Here is a 17,620-nt window from a genome sequence, read left to right on the forward strand (position 1 = left end):
TCCCAGACTTACATCTGCCTCTTTGGGTACTGGTGGTATGATGAGAAAGGTACTCAGTGAGAAGGAAGGGCACTGGCTTCTCATCTCTGCTACCTGTCCACCTGGAGACAGGGCCAGTCGCTTGACCTCTCTGGCCCTCACATCCCACATGATAGTGATAAGAGTTTTCCTTCCTACCCAAGATAGGCTCAAATAAGATGCTGTAGAGAAAGCCCTTGGCCTTACATGAGCACGAGAGTGGTTTGGATTAGAGTTGGTGGTGGTAGGATGAGCCAGAAGGGGACTGCACAGCATCCTCAGGAGGCTGAGGCTGGGATGTCTTTAATTCTGAGCTCCTGGAGAAGAGAAGTGTCCACAGGACAACGTGGCTGAGCTGGTGTGAGAAAGACATGGGCTTTGGGGCAATGAAAGTGGGCATATCTTTTTTTAGCAATTTGGCAAAATCTGTTACATTTCAAAGCAAGCACATTCATTGACCCAAAATTCTACCCTCAGGAGTTTAGCCGAGAGAGACAGAGCAAAGGCTGAGGCAGGAGCTATTTGTTGAAGTGTTACTTACCAGAGGGGAAGACTGAAAATGACCTTTAGTGTGAGTCCTTAGAGGACATGTAAGTTAGAGCACATCCCAGCAGTGAAATATTATATAAAAGAAGTTAGATGCACCCAAAATTAAATTTTAAAAGATGTGAAAAATTGTGATTATATATATATATAAGATATATATAGTCTCATGTTTAGTATTCAAAAATATGACAAATGCAAGGCCCTGGTGGCTCAGTGATAAAGAATCTGCCTGCCACTGCAGGGGCACAGCTTCAGTCCCTGGTCTGGGAAGATCCCACATGCTGAGGGACAATTCAGCCCTGCTTAAGCCCTCACCCCTAGAGCCTGTGCTTCATAACCGAATCCACGGCAATGAGAAGCCTGCACAACATCACGAAGAGTAGCCCCTCCTCGCCACAACTAGAGAAAGCGTGTACGCAGCAACAGAGACCCAGTGCAGCCATAAGGAAATGAGTATATCTTTTTTTTTAATGTGACAGATGCAAACAAAGAAGCAAAAAAAGCTGAGAAGAGTATCATTACACCAGCTGAAGTTTACTGAGCACTCATAACATCACGTGGTTGGAGCTGGGTTTTCAGCCTTGTCCTCTGACTTCAGACCGAGCCTCTGCCCTGCTGTCCTCTGACCCCTGGTGCCTCGAAGGTTTCCCATCCCCTTGGGGCATCTGGGGTGGAAGGGCTGCAGTGAGGCTGTCCCTTCCTACCCATGTGTTTCTGTAGCATTGAATGTGTTCATAATCACACATATCACTTCTAGAATCAGGAGAGAAATTAAGATTTAACAATAAGGAAAAACTGTTATTTTTTTCAACCCTCTCGGCCCACCTACCCGCATACCTCCCAGTGCTTTGTTAGGGCCATATGCCAGTTCAGGGAGGAGTTTCCCCCACGTGAGACCTACAGAGAAGGGAGTCACAGTGAGGAGGCCCTAGGGAAGGATGGAGCCCCCTGAGTACAGAGTCCACTCCAGGAGGCAGAGGCAGCAGCCCCCTGCTCTGGGAGAGTGAGATGGAGACCGTCTGAGGGCCTCTTGGGGCAGAATCAGCTGAGCAAGGGAATGACAGAGAGCCACACGAGGGGACCAGAGAGAGCCTTGTCCCCAGAGGGAAATGCACACGTCTGAACAGAGGCAGGAGGCCTCAGGGGTGGGGTTTGCCTAGTCCAACACTGATACAGTTACCAAAGGCCAAGCCAGTCCCAGACTGCCTTGTGCAGATTTAGAAAACTCCCAGACCTGGCTTCCATAGAGCTCAAGCGGCATCAGGAGGATTAAGTGAAACACAGTGTATGAAAAGAAAGCAGAACACACAGCAGAAACTGGTGAGGGGTGATGGTGCTGTGACCTGATGCCAGAGTGCTGGAAGGTGGCAGAGCCAGGGCCGAACTCCAAATGTCCTGACTCTCAGCCCAGTGCTTATCTCACTCCACCTGGAGGGAGGGGGCAGCCTAGAGCCGGGCCCCAGAAGTTAGAACCAACCTCAAGGGGGTTAAGTTGCCACCCGGGAGGGCGTTTAGGGCCCCCATGTAAGTGCCAGCCTGCTGTCACCTCTCCCCATCCCTTCTACCACCCCGTCCAGCCCCCTCTGACTCAGACCAGTTGCAGCATCGCTGCCGGGAAGCCCGCACTGGCTCCTTCCTTCGCTGGGTTATCTGAGGATGCTGGGAACTTGCTCTGCTGCCTGCAGCGTTTTCCTCCTGGCCATGTGTACCCAGACTTTCTAAGAGCTGTCTGCCGGGAACAGGGAGGCATTCTGCCCCTGACTTTGAGCAGCCATTTGAGATTCCATGAATGTCTCTGTCTGTGGGCACCTGCCCCTCCCACCATTCCTCCAGGAAAAAGGCTCAGAGGCCTGAGGGTCACCTGTAGTACATCACTCCTTAACCAGCACACAACCATCTCTTCCTGATTCAGTCTTTTATTGCTAAAAATGGCAATAATAACTTCTTCAGAGGTTATAAAAACTAAATGGCATAAAACATTTGTTTGTCCTAGAGACAGACAAAAAGAAGGCAATCAGTGGTAGCTGTTTGGATCAAAACCTTCATGTTAAAAAAGGAGGCAGAACAGCCTGGAGATAAAGTACATTGGATTTGGAATCACACCACCTGGGTTCTGGTACAAGCTCCATCAGCTAGTGGCTGTGTGACCTTGGGAAAGTGACTTAACCTTTCTGGATTTCTTCATCTGTAAAGTGGCAATAGAATGACCCTTACTTCATAGGGTGGGTGTGAGCACAATATTAGTCAAAATGTGTTAAAATCTTAGCTCAGCTCCTGGTGCATTATAAATAATCAATTATGATAGCTGTTAATGTCAGCATTGTGGTTGATGTGTGTGGGCTGCGGTTGCAGGAAGACAGGAATGGGAGAAGCTTTGAGGCTGGTGGGACAGAGGCCAGAGACCTTGGCTCCAGGCCCAGCTCTGAAATGAACTCCTGGTGAGACCTGGGACAGCTCACTTGCCCTTTGGGCTGAACCTTCATTTCCTCACTGAAAGGACACTAATAACCCCAAAATCACAGCGCTGTCTAAAGGCATAGTATGAACTGGCATTACCACCATCCTGAGAAGGGCTGTCTCTAATCCAGCATAAGCTTGTTCTCAAAGTGTGGTCCCCAGCCCAGCAGCACCAGCATCACCAGGAACTTGTTAGACATGTAAATTCCCAGACTCCACGCAGACCTGCCGAGCCAGACATCGTAGGAGTGGGGCCCAGCAGTCTGTGTTTTAGCAAACTGCCCCAGTGATTCTGATGCTCACTCAGGATTGAAAATCTTGACTGTAATGAGTCGGTGAGGTCTTACACAGAGTGGAGGCTCAGGCTCGGGTGTGAAAAGACCCCAAGTTGGTTGGCAGGGTGGCTCACAGGTAGCAACCCCTTCACCCCACTTTCAAGGCTCTATATCATTCGGTCCATCCTTGGCTGCCAGTTTCTGTTCCATCTCTTCCAGCAGGGTTCTAGAGCAAGGCTGACCGATGACCAGCCTATGTATGAATGAATGAATGTTCGTACTGGGTTGCATTGTTCGTGGAAAGAAAAGCACACGTGCCCAACAGAGAAACATGAGTGCCCTGCAGCTGACTGCCACAGCATCCAGGGTGTGTGGAAGGGTCAGAGGTGACTGGAACAGGGGGCAGAGGCCTTGACTGCAAGCCTAGGGTGACCGCTTTGTCCTACAAACAATATGAGTACCAAGAGGGGTCTTTGTGGAAGACCATGATAGGGTCAGTACTAGGCTTGAGAAAGATCAAAGGTGCCGTCTCAGACCTGCCTAGTTCTGGGGGCCCCCACCCTGGATTCCAGTCTGGGCTCTGCCACTTACGAGCTGCGGAGCCCTAGAGAAGGCGTGGGAGCTCTCCAGCCTCACTTTCCTCATGTGTAAGAGGCATGGCAGTACCTCCCTCACTGGGTGGTTCTGAGATGGCTCTGTATCAAATGTGAGCCAAAACCTAACAGATCCTGCAACTTAATTCCTTTATTAAGAAAAATAAAAGCTCTATTGTAAGGTGGCCACCCCCCATTTTTTGGCCAAGTTGACTGTAAACACCTCAGGATATCACTGAAACAGTCAGATGTTCAGTATATTAACTTAGACACACATATGCTTAAAGGTATATTATTGATATATAAAATAATATTGGGCTTCCCTCATAGCTCAGTTGGTAAAGAATCCGCCTGCAATGCAGGAGACCTAGATTCAATCCCTGGGTTGGGAAGATTCCCTGGAGAACGGAAAGGCTACCCACTCCAGTAAAATAATATATTAACCTAGAAATAAATTTAAATGGATTTTCAAAAACTAAAGTTGGGCTTTTTTCCTCTTTTACCAACTGAACCCGGTAACCATTATAAGCATCTAAAACTAACATGAGTGAGATCCTTTCCTGCTGGTAAGACTTCCTAAAACAGTATCTTGTTGTTCAGAACAACCTAATATGTCCAAAATAGTATGAACTTCTGGAAGACATGGATCCAGTGTCATTCCTTCTTTCCTGAGGGAAGTTGCATGGCATATGTGTGGCGTGCCCCACCAGTAGAGCCAGCCACCATTTGCCCAGGTGACAGCATTGGGTTTGCTCAGAGTCCTGCATGCCTCAGAATTACCTCATTCCAGCCTCGTCGCAGCCCTAGGAGGGAGGCACAGTGATTCACCCCGTATTGCAGATGAGGAAACTGAAGCTTTCAGATGCACAAAACTTGCTTAAGAGCTGGAACTGAGCTCATCACCGCTACCCTTTGTTCTTCCTAAGCTCACAGATAATGCGGAATAATTGGTGATGATTATTCTCTTAATTGAGTATTAACGCAGCAGCTCCCAAGCACTAGTGAATAGGGTTTGGACTTCACTGGGGTCCTCAGCCAAGCTGCCAACAGCAAAAGCCATGGCTGGCTGATGGCTTCTCCCTTCCGTGGGCAGACAGGATGCCCGTCCATTCCCGATTGGTTTCCAGGCAACCATTCCCTTGAGAGAGAGGTTTCTTCCCACCCCCGCTCGCTGGCGGATCCCCTCTGCAGGACGGCCCCTCTGCCGCGTGGTCTCCAGGGCCCATTGTGTCTTCCTGATGCTCATCGCCACTTGTTTCTTTCCTCCTCAGTTTAGGAGATAAGAGCGAGTAATTGTCTTTTATAGACACTGTAATGAAGCCTGTCATCACACAAAAGAAGTTTGCTAATAAAATAAATCAAAGCAGCAATGAAAATGAATGGGGAGCAAGCTTTTACAATTAGATTTGTACTTGTCTAGTGGCATGGTGCTTCCAGGGAGAATACTGTGGTGCAGAGGAAACAGCACCAAGAAACAAGCTGGCAGAGTGTGTTCAGAAATTCCTTACAGTGGAACTGGGCTCCCTGAACAGGCACAGGAGCGGAGGCTGGGGAGGGCCCGGAGAGGGAGGGAGGCAAGAAGGCTGACCGCAGAGAAGGGCTGTAAGATGTCATCTCGGCAGCCCATCTTTGTCCTCATCCAAATATGACAGGGTCCTGGCCAAATGTGGGAGACTCTGCAGCACCTCTCCCCTCTGCCCCCAGCGGGGCTCTTCTCCTGCCACCGTGTTACCTGGGGGAGAGAAGAACCCCTCGGGCAGCCAGGCCCGGTGACTATGCCCCATCCGCCTGGCCCTGTCATTCTCCTGGTCAGTTTCAGGTTCTGCCACCAAGTCAGTCAGAAAAACGACATCATCTCTTTGAGCTTCACTTTCTTTATTTGGAAAATCGGGCCATAGGATATTAGAGAGAAAAAAAAACCTGATGGTGTTGGGTGTATCGTTGCAAGGCAGTGGCATTTCTCGTCCTTTCTCAAAGAGAAGTGAGTAACACTCATCAGGTTTGCTGTGGCCAGGCATCAAGCAAGTGCTCTTCACGGCTTGTCTCAGGCCGTCTCGGCAGCCTTGCAGGGTAGCGGTGACTCTCATCCTCCAGGTCACGTGGCTGCACTGGTGGCACTGGCATTAGAAAAGAGTGTCTGCTCACACCACCCCCTTGCTGTGGCTGCTGTGGGTCTTGGGTGGCTGCTGTCCTCTGCTGTAAAGGGAGGGAGGTGGGGGGCCTGAAGATACACAGGTAGGTGCCCTGGGCCAGGAGCTGAACTTGGAGTCCATCTCCGCAGCCCAGAGCAAGTCAGGATATAAGTCGATGCCTCTAGCTTTTATCATGTCCCTAGGCAGAAAGTTCCCTGCAGTCTTGGGATCCTGCCAGATAACCAGTGAAATACCACAGAGGGTGGTGCCTGCTGCGTATGGTGTGTTCTGAGTGGCCAGAGTGTGGTTTGTTTTTTATTTTTTAGGATTTATTTATTTTAATTTTTGGCTGTGGTGGGTCTTCATTGCTGCATGTGGCCTGTCTCTAATTATGGCAAGCAGGGGCTACTCATTTCTCTTTGCGAAAGGATCAGAAATACAGTCACCTTGAAATGATACAATATTTGCCCTTTCACCCAACACCGTCGTGTTTTTTGTTTTCATATATCCTGTGGCCTGATTTCCCAAATGGAGAAAGTGAAGCTCAAAGAGATGATGTAGTTTTTCTGACTGACTTGGTGGCAGAACCTGAAACTGAAGCCACGCCATCAAAGTGGCTTCTCTTGTTGCAGAGCACAGGCTGTAGGCATGTGGGCTTCAGTATTTGTAGCACATGGGCTCAGTAGCTCTAGAGCGCTGGCTTAGTAGTCGTGGTGCACAGTCTTAGTTGTTCTGCAGCACGTGAGATCTTCCTGGACCAGGGATCGGACCAGTGTCCCTTGCATTGCAAGGCGGATTCTTAACCACTGAACCACCAGGGAAGCTCCAGAGGGAGTTCTGAAGGGTTGGATGTACCCAGAGCTGCTCAGACTGCTCAGGTGCTCCCAGGGAACTCGGCAGTTGGCAGCAGCTTTCACTGAACAGGTATGCATCTCTCGGAAGGCAGTTTGCATTCTGACTCAGCTGTCAGTGAGTCAGGTCCAGGGCAGGGAAACCATTGTCCAAAACCAGGACTCCTCCTGGGCTCCGGACATCCTGGGAATCTGAGGGCATTTTGGCTGCCTCAGACCTCGCAGTAGATCAAGGTCACTCTCAGGAACCTTCAGGCTGATGGCCAGCGTGGTCAGGGCCAAAGAATCCCAAGGTCACAGCACAGAGAAGGATCTGGAAATCCATCTGCATAAAGGAAGGCTCCTTGCCAGGCAGAGCCGGAGACACAGCCTTGTTAGCTAATGCAAGTTTAATATGGAGTCGAGAGAGCTGGGTGCCAGCCTAGTCAACTGCCCAGAATACGTTCAAAATAGAGCAGGGGAAGGTGTGCCCCACCTGCTCCGTGCCGCTCCGCCTCCCACAAGGCAGAGGTGGCCCAGCGACCTGGGCAATATCCGCCAGACAAAAGCATCGCTTCCACATCAGTCACTCTGTATAAAGGAAGAGTTATTGTTATAGGATGCTGGCGCCTGATCAATATCTCCTGCTTTGAAAATAAACTTCTTGGCTTGGCCTTGACATTAATCTACCATCAGGAGCCCATTATCTTGAGACCAATGTTCTGTTCTATTGACTTGCTGGATTTTTTTTTCTCTCCCAAGATCAGAATATAATTGCATTTCTCCAAGCAGCATTTCCACTAATTGCAGCCCCATATGTGCCCATCCCCTCATGGTATATGACTGTTTCCCTCCCAGGGAGGCTTTCCCTGACAGGTGGGGGTGATGCAGCATATCCCATCTGTCTGTCCGATGAGTCCGTCCAGTTACCTTGCTTTGGCTTCTGTAGAGTGCACATCACCGTCTGAAAGTCCCTGTTTTAGGTGTCTACTGCCACAGGAAAAAATAATATCCAAGCAGCAGTAGACAGTTATTATCTCAAAGTCTTGGAAGGTCAAGAATTTGGGAGTGGCTAAGTGAGATAGTTCTGCCTGGGTCTGTCATGCAGTGTGTCAGCCAGGGCTGCGGTCATCTGAAGGCTTGACTAGGGCTGGAGGATCCACTTCTAAGCTGGCTTTTTCACGTGGTGGGCAAGTCAGGACTCTTAGCAGGAGACCTCAGCTCCTCACGACCTATGCCTCTCCACGGGGCTGTTTGAGGGTCCTCACAATGTGGCAGCTGGCTGCCCCAAAGCAAGTGATCCCAGGAAGCAAGGTGGAAGCCTCAGTGTCCTTCATGGCCATCATTTCTGTAGCATCTTGTTGGTTACACAGGTCAGTCCTCATTTGGCTCTTTTGGGAGGGAACTGCCTAAGGGTGCAAATACTGGGACACGGGGCACTGCGGGGCATCTCCAAGGCTGGCCACCACACTCTGCCTCCATGAGAGCAGGGACCTTGGCCAACTTATTCACTGCTGTACATGCCCAGCACAGTGTTTGACATGTAGCAAGCACTCCACAAATATTAGCTAAATGTATGAACCCATCACTGCAGTATCTCACACCGCTGTGACTAGGTGCCAGGTCTTATGGTAAGCTCCTCACCTAAAATACCTCATCCCCTGAGCCTACCTCATCTCATCCTTTACAGATGAAGAAACTGAGCCTCAGAGAAGTTAGGTGCCATCATCCAAGTCACAAAGCTGGATAGTGATCGAGTCAGGATTTGAACCCAGGACCCCCAAAAGGGGGTCTGTTTAGGCTGGGCCTCTAAGAGGGTTGACTGTACTTGTTAAGAATTCTCGTATTTTGCCATCAGACCAGAGTTCCTACTCAGGGGATCTCTGTGATGCTGGTTATGAAAGGAGACTCAGGAGCAGCACCAGCTCCCACACTGCAGGCAGCAGTGGCCAGCTGCACAGCTTAGTGAGCCAGCCTGCAGGGGAGTCAGGGCAGAGAGAAAGGTGACTGCTCAGGATGACCCAGCAAGAGGTTTACAGGCCTAAAAGGGAACTCCAGCAGCCAATGCCAAAGTCAGCAAATACACAGCCTAGTCCCTACCAGCACAAAGTCCAAAGTGATCATCACAGTCCTTCCCATAGAGCCCTCCATGCCCCCTTATAATTCTGACACCTATCCAGAGCTCAGACTCCGGAGTCAGCTCAGTTCAGTCACTCAGTCTTGTCCGACTCTTTGCGACCCCATGGACTGCAGCATGCCAGTCCTCCCTGTCCATCACCAACTCCTGGAGTTTACTCAAACTCATGTCCATCGAGTCGGTGATGCCATCCAGCCATCTCATCCTCTGTCGTCCCCTTCTCCTCCTGCCCTCAATCTTTCCCAGTATCAGGGTCTTTTCCAGTGAGTCAGTTGTTCACATCAAGTGGCCAAAGTATTGGAGTTTCAGCTTCAACATCAGTCCTTCCAATGAATACTCAGGATTTCCTTTAGGATAGACTGGTTGGATCTCCTTGCAGTCCAAGGGACTCTCAAGCATCTTCTCCAACACCACAATTCAAAAGCATCAATTCTTCGGCTCTCAGCTTTCTTCGGAGTCAGCTCAAACTGGATTTAAATTTCTGGCTCTACCACATACTAACCCTGTGACCTCAGAGAGGTTTCTTAGCTTCTCTGAGCCTCAGTTTCTTCATCTGTAAAATGGAGCTCCATTACTCCCTAATGTTATGGGTTTTCTGATGAGGCTTCCGTGAAACTGTACATGTGAAGCTCACAGCCGAGTGTTTGGCCTGGAGTCAGCACTCGATGCCCTGAGCTGTTTTTGCTGCTCTTGTCATCACTGTGTTTTCCTACATCCCTGGTTCTATGAATGGGGGCTTTAGTACACAGTCCAAGCTGATGCTTTCTAGGGATGCACGAAGGAACGCTGGCCTTTGAGGAGGCTGTGAACTGGGGGCAGAAATATCATCTCTCACTTCTCATCCTGCAGGTGTGGATGTGTGGAGGTCGCATGGAGGACATTCCCTGCTCCAGGGTGGGCCATATCTACAGGAAGTACGTGCCCTACAAGGTGCCTGCTGGAGTCAGCCTGGCCCGGGTAAGCTGGTAGCTTCCCAAGGGGGTGAGAGGTTGGCCTATGACCATCAGCAGATCAGAGGCACTCCATGCCCTAGGCCTAGTGGTCCCCAGGTGTGAGGATGTGCGCCATCCCCACCCTCCAGGGAATTCCCTCACGGTCCAGTGGTTGAGACTCCAAGCTTTCACTGCTGAGGGCATAGCTTCAAGCCCTGGTTGGGTAACTAAGATCTCACAAGCCTCATAGCACAGCCAAAATAAATAAATAAGTGAAAAAATTTGAAAACTTACTTAAAGCACTGCTTAATCACTTATTAGCTCTGTAACCTTGGGTGGCTTGCTCTTAGTCTCTATTTACTCTGCTGCTTCAAGGAAGCTCATTTTTTCCAACTCTTACCATAGCCAGAAGAATTAAGGAGATAATTCAGTTTCCCAAAGTGTGACCAGGGAGGTGATTTTAGGTGGTAGACATAGGAACATTTTTATTTCCATGTGTTTAAATTAAGGTGGATTAGTGTAGCAAATTCATGATTTCACAGACATTGTGACATAGGATAAAGCTAAAGTTGGTGCCAGGTTAGACTAGGGGTGGTTTAAAGAAACATGTTAGATAAAATTTAACATAGGGAGAGTGGCATGTTTGAGAAAGACTGAGATGGCACTTAGGGTTTCTCAGGTGGTGCTAGTGGTAAAGAACCCACCTGCCAATGCAGGAGACATAAGAGACATGGGTTTGATCCCTGGGTTGGGAAGATCCCCTGGAGGAGGGCATGGCAACCCACTCCGGTATTCTTGCCTGGCAAATCCCCATGGACAGAGGAGCCTGGTGGGCCACAGTCCATGAGGTCACAAAGTCGGACACAACTGAAGCAACTGAGCATGCACATGCATGAGATGGTATTTAAAAGGTCTGGGCACAGTGGTGGTTAATAAATGTTAGTGTCCTTCTCTCCTCATCCCATCTCCATTTTCATGCCAAAAATTCTATGTTAAACTGTCTTATTGCCTTAAAATGGTTTACATCAGTCATCACTCTAATTAGTGGCCATTATCTACAAATGGAAATAGCCAGAAACTTTCATTTGTTTTGTATTATTAATATTTCACTAAGCCATAATAATAAATTTTAAAATATTAAGAGTCTTGAAAAAAATCAAGATGACTGCAAAAGAACAATGAAGGTTGGGGGGGGCGCGGATCTCAGAGGGTAAAGAGAGCCAGGAGGTTTGGGGGATCAGGAAGGGTCACAGTATAGCTTTGCCTCTTGGAGACCCCCACCCTACCCCCTGAAGATCCCTCCTAACAGAGCCCGCTCTTGCCAGCCTGTCTGGCTTCAGTCCACACAGCCTCCTACCCAAGCCACTGCCTCTCCCTCCCTTGTCACCTGACAATCAGCGATGTGCAGAATTGCAACCCAGGTCAAAAGAGCCCTTGTTCTGCGATTTACAAGGAAGACCAAAATGGTCAGAGGGGCAGTAGTCTTCCGGGACGCTGGGCCGGGCTACTATAGGGACCAGTGTCCACGGAAAAGAGTGCCAGCAGTGCCCTCTAGTGGTCGAAGATCCCAATAACAACCACACCAGCTATCCCCGCTTGGGACAGCCTGGTCCCGTGCAGGTGTGAGTTCTAGTTCTGCAGGAGAGGCAGAAATCACGTTTCGTCTGAAATACTGTTGGCAACCCCAGAAGAAGGTGCCAGGCAGAAAGACCCCAGAGTCTCCCAGTAAGCCCAAGACTGCAACTCTTCCAGCTCCTGGGGACCGTGGGACCATTGAGACACCTCAGACCCCAGAGAAGGACCACTCCCAAACTATCCTTTCCCTGACCAGAGCTGTCATGTCAATATGACTCACGTGGGAAAGACACACCATCACTCCCGTTTATTGATCCATGGATGAATGAAAACTTCCTGTGAGCCAGGCCTTGTTCAAAGTTGGCATCTTAACATACTTACCTCGCTTAGTTCTCACTTGTTTTTAATCCTCATTTTAGAGATGAGGACAGTAAAATGTAAAGACACATAGTAACTAGAGCCAGAATTCAAACCCACTTAGGTCTGACTGGTGCCTGGCACAGAGTGATTATCCTTTAAATAGTGACTGCTTTTGTTATTACCAGTATGTGATGGCATCAGTATTAACAAGGCTGGGAAGTTGATTTCAGCGTCTTATCTGAATTCTGGGTTGTAACATTTCAGCTTCTCTTTTCACCTGTCACTACTGAGTCAATCTATTGGCTTTAAACCAGTTAGCAATCTGCATGGTGCCGATGTAGGCTGGCAGGATCAAAGGTGCCTCAATCAAGGTCTCCTGACTTTTTTATCACAGTATCTATTTTTGCTTAGTTCCGGATCATAATTTACATGTTTTCTCAGTGTTTTATCAACCAAATCCTTCTAGAGCATTATCTCCTAGAACATCGTATTGATAGATTTGAGAAGAGATATTATGAAAGCCCCAAGACAGCCAGATAAAGAGGAAAACCAAAATCTTACTAAAGGTGTACAGACTCAGAAGGACAAAGAGCCAGGCGCCAGTAGAGCAGCCGTTGAGGAATGAAATGGCCACCAGCTCGCCTGCCTCAGGAACCAGTAAGCAGTCAGTTTGTTCACTAAATTTGCTAAGATCCTTCTCACCTGTGCCTCTGGCCAAGGGGTCTTTGGGAAGGCAGTAAGACAAACCCATTAAAGCTCGATGAAACACAAGTTGACTTTTGTTTAGAGACTTATTCCAAGATTCTGGGCAAAGCTCTGTGATCCAAGCATATGAAAAGCAAAGGGGAGCCTCAGGTAGGACTGGAACCCAGAGCTAGAAAGGTGTTGTTGTTGTTCGGTCACTAAGTCGTGTCCGACTCTGCAACCCCATGGACTGTAGCCCGCCAGGCTCCTCTGTCCAAGGGATTTCCCAGGCAAGAATACTGGAGTGGGTTGCCATTGCCTTCTCCAAGAGATCTTCCTGACCCAGGGATCAAAGGAAGGTGCTCGATCCCTAGGCTGGGAAGATCCCCTGGAGAAGGGAACAGCTACCCACTCCAGTATTCTGGCCTGGAGAATTCCATGGACTACACTCCATGGGGTCACAAAGAGTCAGACACGACTGAGCAACTTTCACTTTTACTTTCAGGGGTAGGGATAAGAGGAACACACAGCCCACTAAAATCTCAGGGTCCTTTTCATGACTCTAGCAAGGGGAGAAGTAATAGACATAAATGTAAAGGTCCTTACTTTGGTCCAATAACTGTACAGAAGTTCAAGATCTGGGAGAAATGACTTACTAAGCCATCTGGAAAATATAATACTCATTAAAATAGTAATTTAAGTATCAGTTAAAATTAGAATATTATTTGATTTGATCCTTTAAAAAGAACACTGGTGAATTTCAGCACCTTTCCTTAGTCAGTTTGGCCATCCTTGCCTGTGGTTGGAGAGGAAACCATGATGGTCCCTAATCATCTCTGTGGCTTCAGATAACCAGTGAGCCAGAGGACCTGGGTGGAAGACCAGGAAAAGGAGAGTGTTCACATGTGCTGGCCCCTTTAGGCCTTCAGCTTCCTCTCAACACGGTTGCTTTTCATTGTTGTTATTTGGGGGATTTTTTTAGCAGAAGGTGTGGGGGACTGTACTGCATGGCTTGTGGGATCTTAGTTCCCCAACCAAGGATTGAACATGGGCCCTCAGGAGTGAGAGCATGGAGTCCTAACCACCAAACTGCCAGGGAATTCCCAGGGCACAGTTTTAAATTAAACCCAGCCTCTGCCAGGCAGGGGCCTGGCGGGGATAACAATGTTCCTGAATTGATTGCTGACCCTCTGTCAACCTCTTCAGCACTCAAAGAAAAAATGAGGCAGCGGCAAGAAATTTTGTAGTTTCCGACTCCCAAACTCGGAGCCAGCAAAAGTGAGGAGTTTCAGCTTCAATACCAAGGCTTCCCTTCTCCTTACTCAGCAGTCAGCAAAATATTTTTGTGTGACCTATGAGCTAAGAATAGTTTTTACATTTTTAAATAGCTTAGGGGGAAAAAATCAAAAGAATAATAATATTTTGTGACACGTGAAAAATCAAATTTCAGTATCCATAAAGTTTGATCGGAACACAACCACACCCATTCATTTATGCAGTGTCTAGGGCTGCTTTATAGCAACATCAGAGCTGAGACCACATGGTGTGCAATGCCTAAAATGTTTACTGTCTGGCCCTTTACAGAAAACATTTGCCAACTGCAGCCTTACCTTCTGCTTCTAGGGCAGTCATTTACACTGAAGTGTGTATGACTGATGTGCTAACTCACTTTTATTCTTCAGAAGGAAATCTGGATTGCAGAAGGGGGAAAATGATGTGATAAAGCCTAGAGAATAAAATGAGAGGGGAGTGGTATCCTGGCAACAGCCTGGAGTTGGAGGAAGATGTTTAAGAGCAGGGAATTTCCCCTGAACTCTGATGTTTTGCTCTTACAAGCCAAGTAAGAGGTTGTCAGCAGGTGGAATCTACACTGTGGGTGGAGTGAGAGATTTTCATCACAGTTACACAGAAGAATTCACTTTTCCTTTCTCTCCAAGTCTACTCATAAACAGGATATTTCCTCACCTCTTGCTGCTTTGACTTGCGAGTAATATGGTTGTCATTTTTTAAATTATCTTTGTGCTTCATAATAAAAGTGGCAGCAACCTTAACACCTCAAAGGATTGTTAAAAATTCTAGCTGCTGAGGGAATTTTACCTCCTGGTTGCAAATTGTAATTCGTTTTTACCAGCCAACTTGGGCAGAACTCTTAGCTGAATGTGACAAAAACCCAACTCAAATTGGGTTAAGCAGAAAGCCAAGTTACTGACCCATGTAAATGGAAAGCTCTGTGCTAGTTCTGGCTTCAGACAAGGCTGGATTCTGGAACTAAAAGAATAATGTGTTCCTGGCTCTAACCCTCAGCTCTGCCTCATTCTGGGATGACCTAACCTTGGGCGGGGATTTCAAATGGCCTAGCAAATCTCCCTGGCATCTTACCCATCGGATCTTACCCAGCAATTCCTCCACATGCTCATCCCTGACCAATCCCTATGTCCCTGCTATCTATATTCACATTGGCCAGGCTGGGTCACCTGGCTTTCCTTCAGCCATCTGAAATAAAAGGGATGGGTCCCGCTATTCAGTGGGAGGCAGTCTCTAGGAGGCCGGGGCACCGAGATGGTTAAGAAAACCCGCAACAGTGTATTTACTCAACCGTAAGCTATAGAGCCCTTAAAATGTTGATTAAAAAAATGGAAATATTGAAGGTTTAAAAACACAGCGTGGCTACAGTCCTTGATACAACATAAAATAAGAAAGGTTGACCTCAACCTCACAGACCCTTTGCACCCCCTGCCCTCTTTGACCCTACGGAGAGCCTGACCCTTGCACCTGCCCGTCTCCTTCAGAACCTGAAGCGAGTGGCGGAGGTGTGGATGGACGAGTATGCGGAGCACATCTACCAGCGCCGGCCGGAGTACCGCCACCTCTCCGCTGGGGACGTGACTGCCCAGAAAAAGCTCCGTAGCTCCCTGAACTGCAAGAGTTTCAAGTGGTTTATGACAAAGATCGCCTGGGATCTGCCCCAATTCTACCCACCCGTGGAGCCCCCGGCCGCAGCCTGGGGTGAGGTGAGTGTGAAGGCTAGGGTGCGCCACATAAATAGGTCTCGAGTCAAAATGCATGTGCAGGGTCCACAATTTAGAGAAAAAAGTGCTGGTAACACAACACTGTAAATCAACTATACTTCAATAAAAATTAAAAAAAAAAAAAGCTTAGCGTCATCTAAAAAGTGCCAGTAGAGGTATAACATATAAAACTTTCTCCTTTCTTTCGCTGGTCTCTCTTCTTAGCTTTGGGGTGGTGGTTTTTGTTTATTCGCTATTTAATATTACAAGTAGAAAAAAATCAAAACTAAATTATTAACATGAATTTTACTATTCATCTTTATGTTCTGCAGTGCCAGTTTTAAAGGCAAAGAGAACATTCAATTTATGTACAACTGGTGAAATTTCACAAGCCATATTTCAGACCTCACCCATGCATATGTATTTCTTACCAGAGCCGTGGAAACACAGCACAGAACTAACTCAGCTGTATTTATTTCACTTCTTGATAATGTACGCATCCTGTCAACATCTTACTGATGAGTGAGAAAGAGCTGAAGGAAAAGGAATTCTAGGTTGCCCCTCCTTTCCTTTGCTTCTGTGCTATTTGCTGCTGAAGTAGTTGGGTCATCCAGGGAATTAACGCAAGAAAGAAAGGACATAGACTTCCCTGGTGGTCCAGTGGTTAAGAATCTGCCTGCCAATGCCAGGGACTCGGTTTTGATCCCTTGTCTGGGAAGGTTCTACATGCTGCAGGGCAACTAAGACCTCGTGACACAAGTACTGGCGCCCTAGAGCCTGTGCTCCGCAACAAGAGAAGCCGCCACAACGAGAAGCCTGCACACTGCAACGAAGACCCAGTGCAGCCGGAAAGAAAGAAAGGACACAATAGGGTTTCCCAGTCCCTCCTGTATCTTGGACACATTCCTTTGTGAAGCTGAAGCCAGTTCTGGTTGGAAAGGAGGGTGTAGCCTCTGGGACAGGCCAGCACCCCCCTTAGTCACAGCTGTGACACCCTCAGCCCCTACTTGCTTTGAGCGTTGCTGAGTTCACATGCCTGTGGGGGACCCAGGGACTCTGTGCTGCAGGGACTCAGAGATGCTGTATGTGAGCTCGACAGGAACAGCAGGTGCTCATAGAGTCTGTGTCACCTCTGCCCATGTGCATGCTCTGTTATCCCATGAGGTTTCACTTACAGATCCAAAGATAAAATTATTAGGACATTTAAGTCAGTGACAGCAGAGCTTTAAACCAAACATAGACTCTGAGTAAGGAACCCTGTGCCACTGCCCTTCTCACACACCCAAGAAGCTGGTCCCGCTGGAGGAGGCAGATAGTCCATCACCACATCCCGGTTCCTGGGTCTCTGGCTGAGAGGACCACTCAGAGATGGGTATAAGGGGATTTGTGGAGGGGGAGCATACATGTTGGGGCTTCTGTTGTAAGTGACAGAAGTCCATTCTAAGGTGGAAAGGGGGGTGATTGATTCTCATAGAAATCTTGGGTAGCTGTGGCTTCAACTGCGAACACCTGGATCCAGGCGGTTCAAATGACATCAGTCTCTTTTTTTCCAACTTAACTGCTTCCTTGTTATGTTGTCCTCATGCCGAAAATAGCAAGATGGCTCTCAGAAACCTTAGGCTGAGAGAGCCCCAGCTTGGCCAACCTAGCAGGAAGTAAACACCTCTTTCCCAGTAGAGTCAGCAAAGGTCCAGGATTGAAGTCTTACTCTTGGATCTGCACGAATCACTGTGGCCGTTGGAGGAAGAGGGGACAAGGGTGGGGTGGATGTTCTGGCCACGGGATGGGCCAGGAGCCGTGGCCCCAGGGAAAATCAGAGCATTGTCAACCACAACACCCTGGAGAGAAGTGTGTTGGGCTGCAGACGCACCAGGGGTCACTTGTTCAGCCAATTAGAGGGACCTTTCCCTGCTAAGCCCTCTGCCTGGCCCCACCGGACACCAGCTCAAGTTTTCTAGATGAAGTACCTCTTGATTTCCCTTGTGAAGCTCTTCGTTTCTTTGCCACCTCATTGGCTTTCTCCCCCGTGTTAGTTCAGGTCCTCCAGGAAGCAAGCACCAAGAGGGAATTAGG

The 17,620-nt window shown here is 48.3% G+C and overlaps 1 protein-coding gene across 7 annotated transcripts in view; it reads left to right on the plus strand.

Annotated features, from left to right (window-relative positions):
* GALNT10 (polypeptide N-acetylgalactosaminyltransferase 10) overlaps positions 1–17,620 on the plus strand; it is a 220,333-nt gene that overhangs the window by 192,393 nt on the left and 10,320 nt on the right. For 6 of the 7 annotated variants that reach the window (XR_014055576.1, XR_014055575.1, XR_014055577.1 and 3 more), the window contains exons 8-9: positions 9,838–9,945; positions 15,329–15,550. Coding sequence is in view for 3 of the 7 variants with exons in the window: in XM_081495995.1 (XP_081352121.1) it covers positions 9,838–9,945; positions 15,329–15,550 (330 nt within the window). In the remaining 4 variants the exon portion in view is untranslated. The remainder of the gene's footprint in view (positions 1–9,837; positions 9,946–15,328; positions 15,551–17,620) is intronic. The other variant, XM_081495998.1, reaches the window with a different exon arrangement.

The sequence above is a fragment of the Giraffa tippelskirchi genome, chromosome 6 (genome assembly GCF_054371585.1).
Source record: "Giraffa tippelskirchi isolate mGirTip1 chromosome 6, T2T-mGirTip1v1.2.pri, whole genome shotgun sequence".
NCBI lineage: Eukaryota > Metazoa > Chordata > Mammalia > Artiodactyla > Giraffidae > Giraffa > Giraffa tippelskirchi.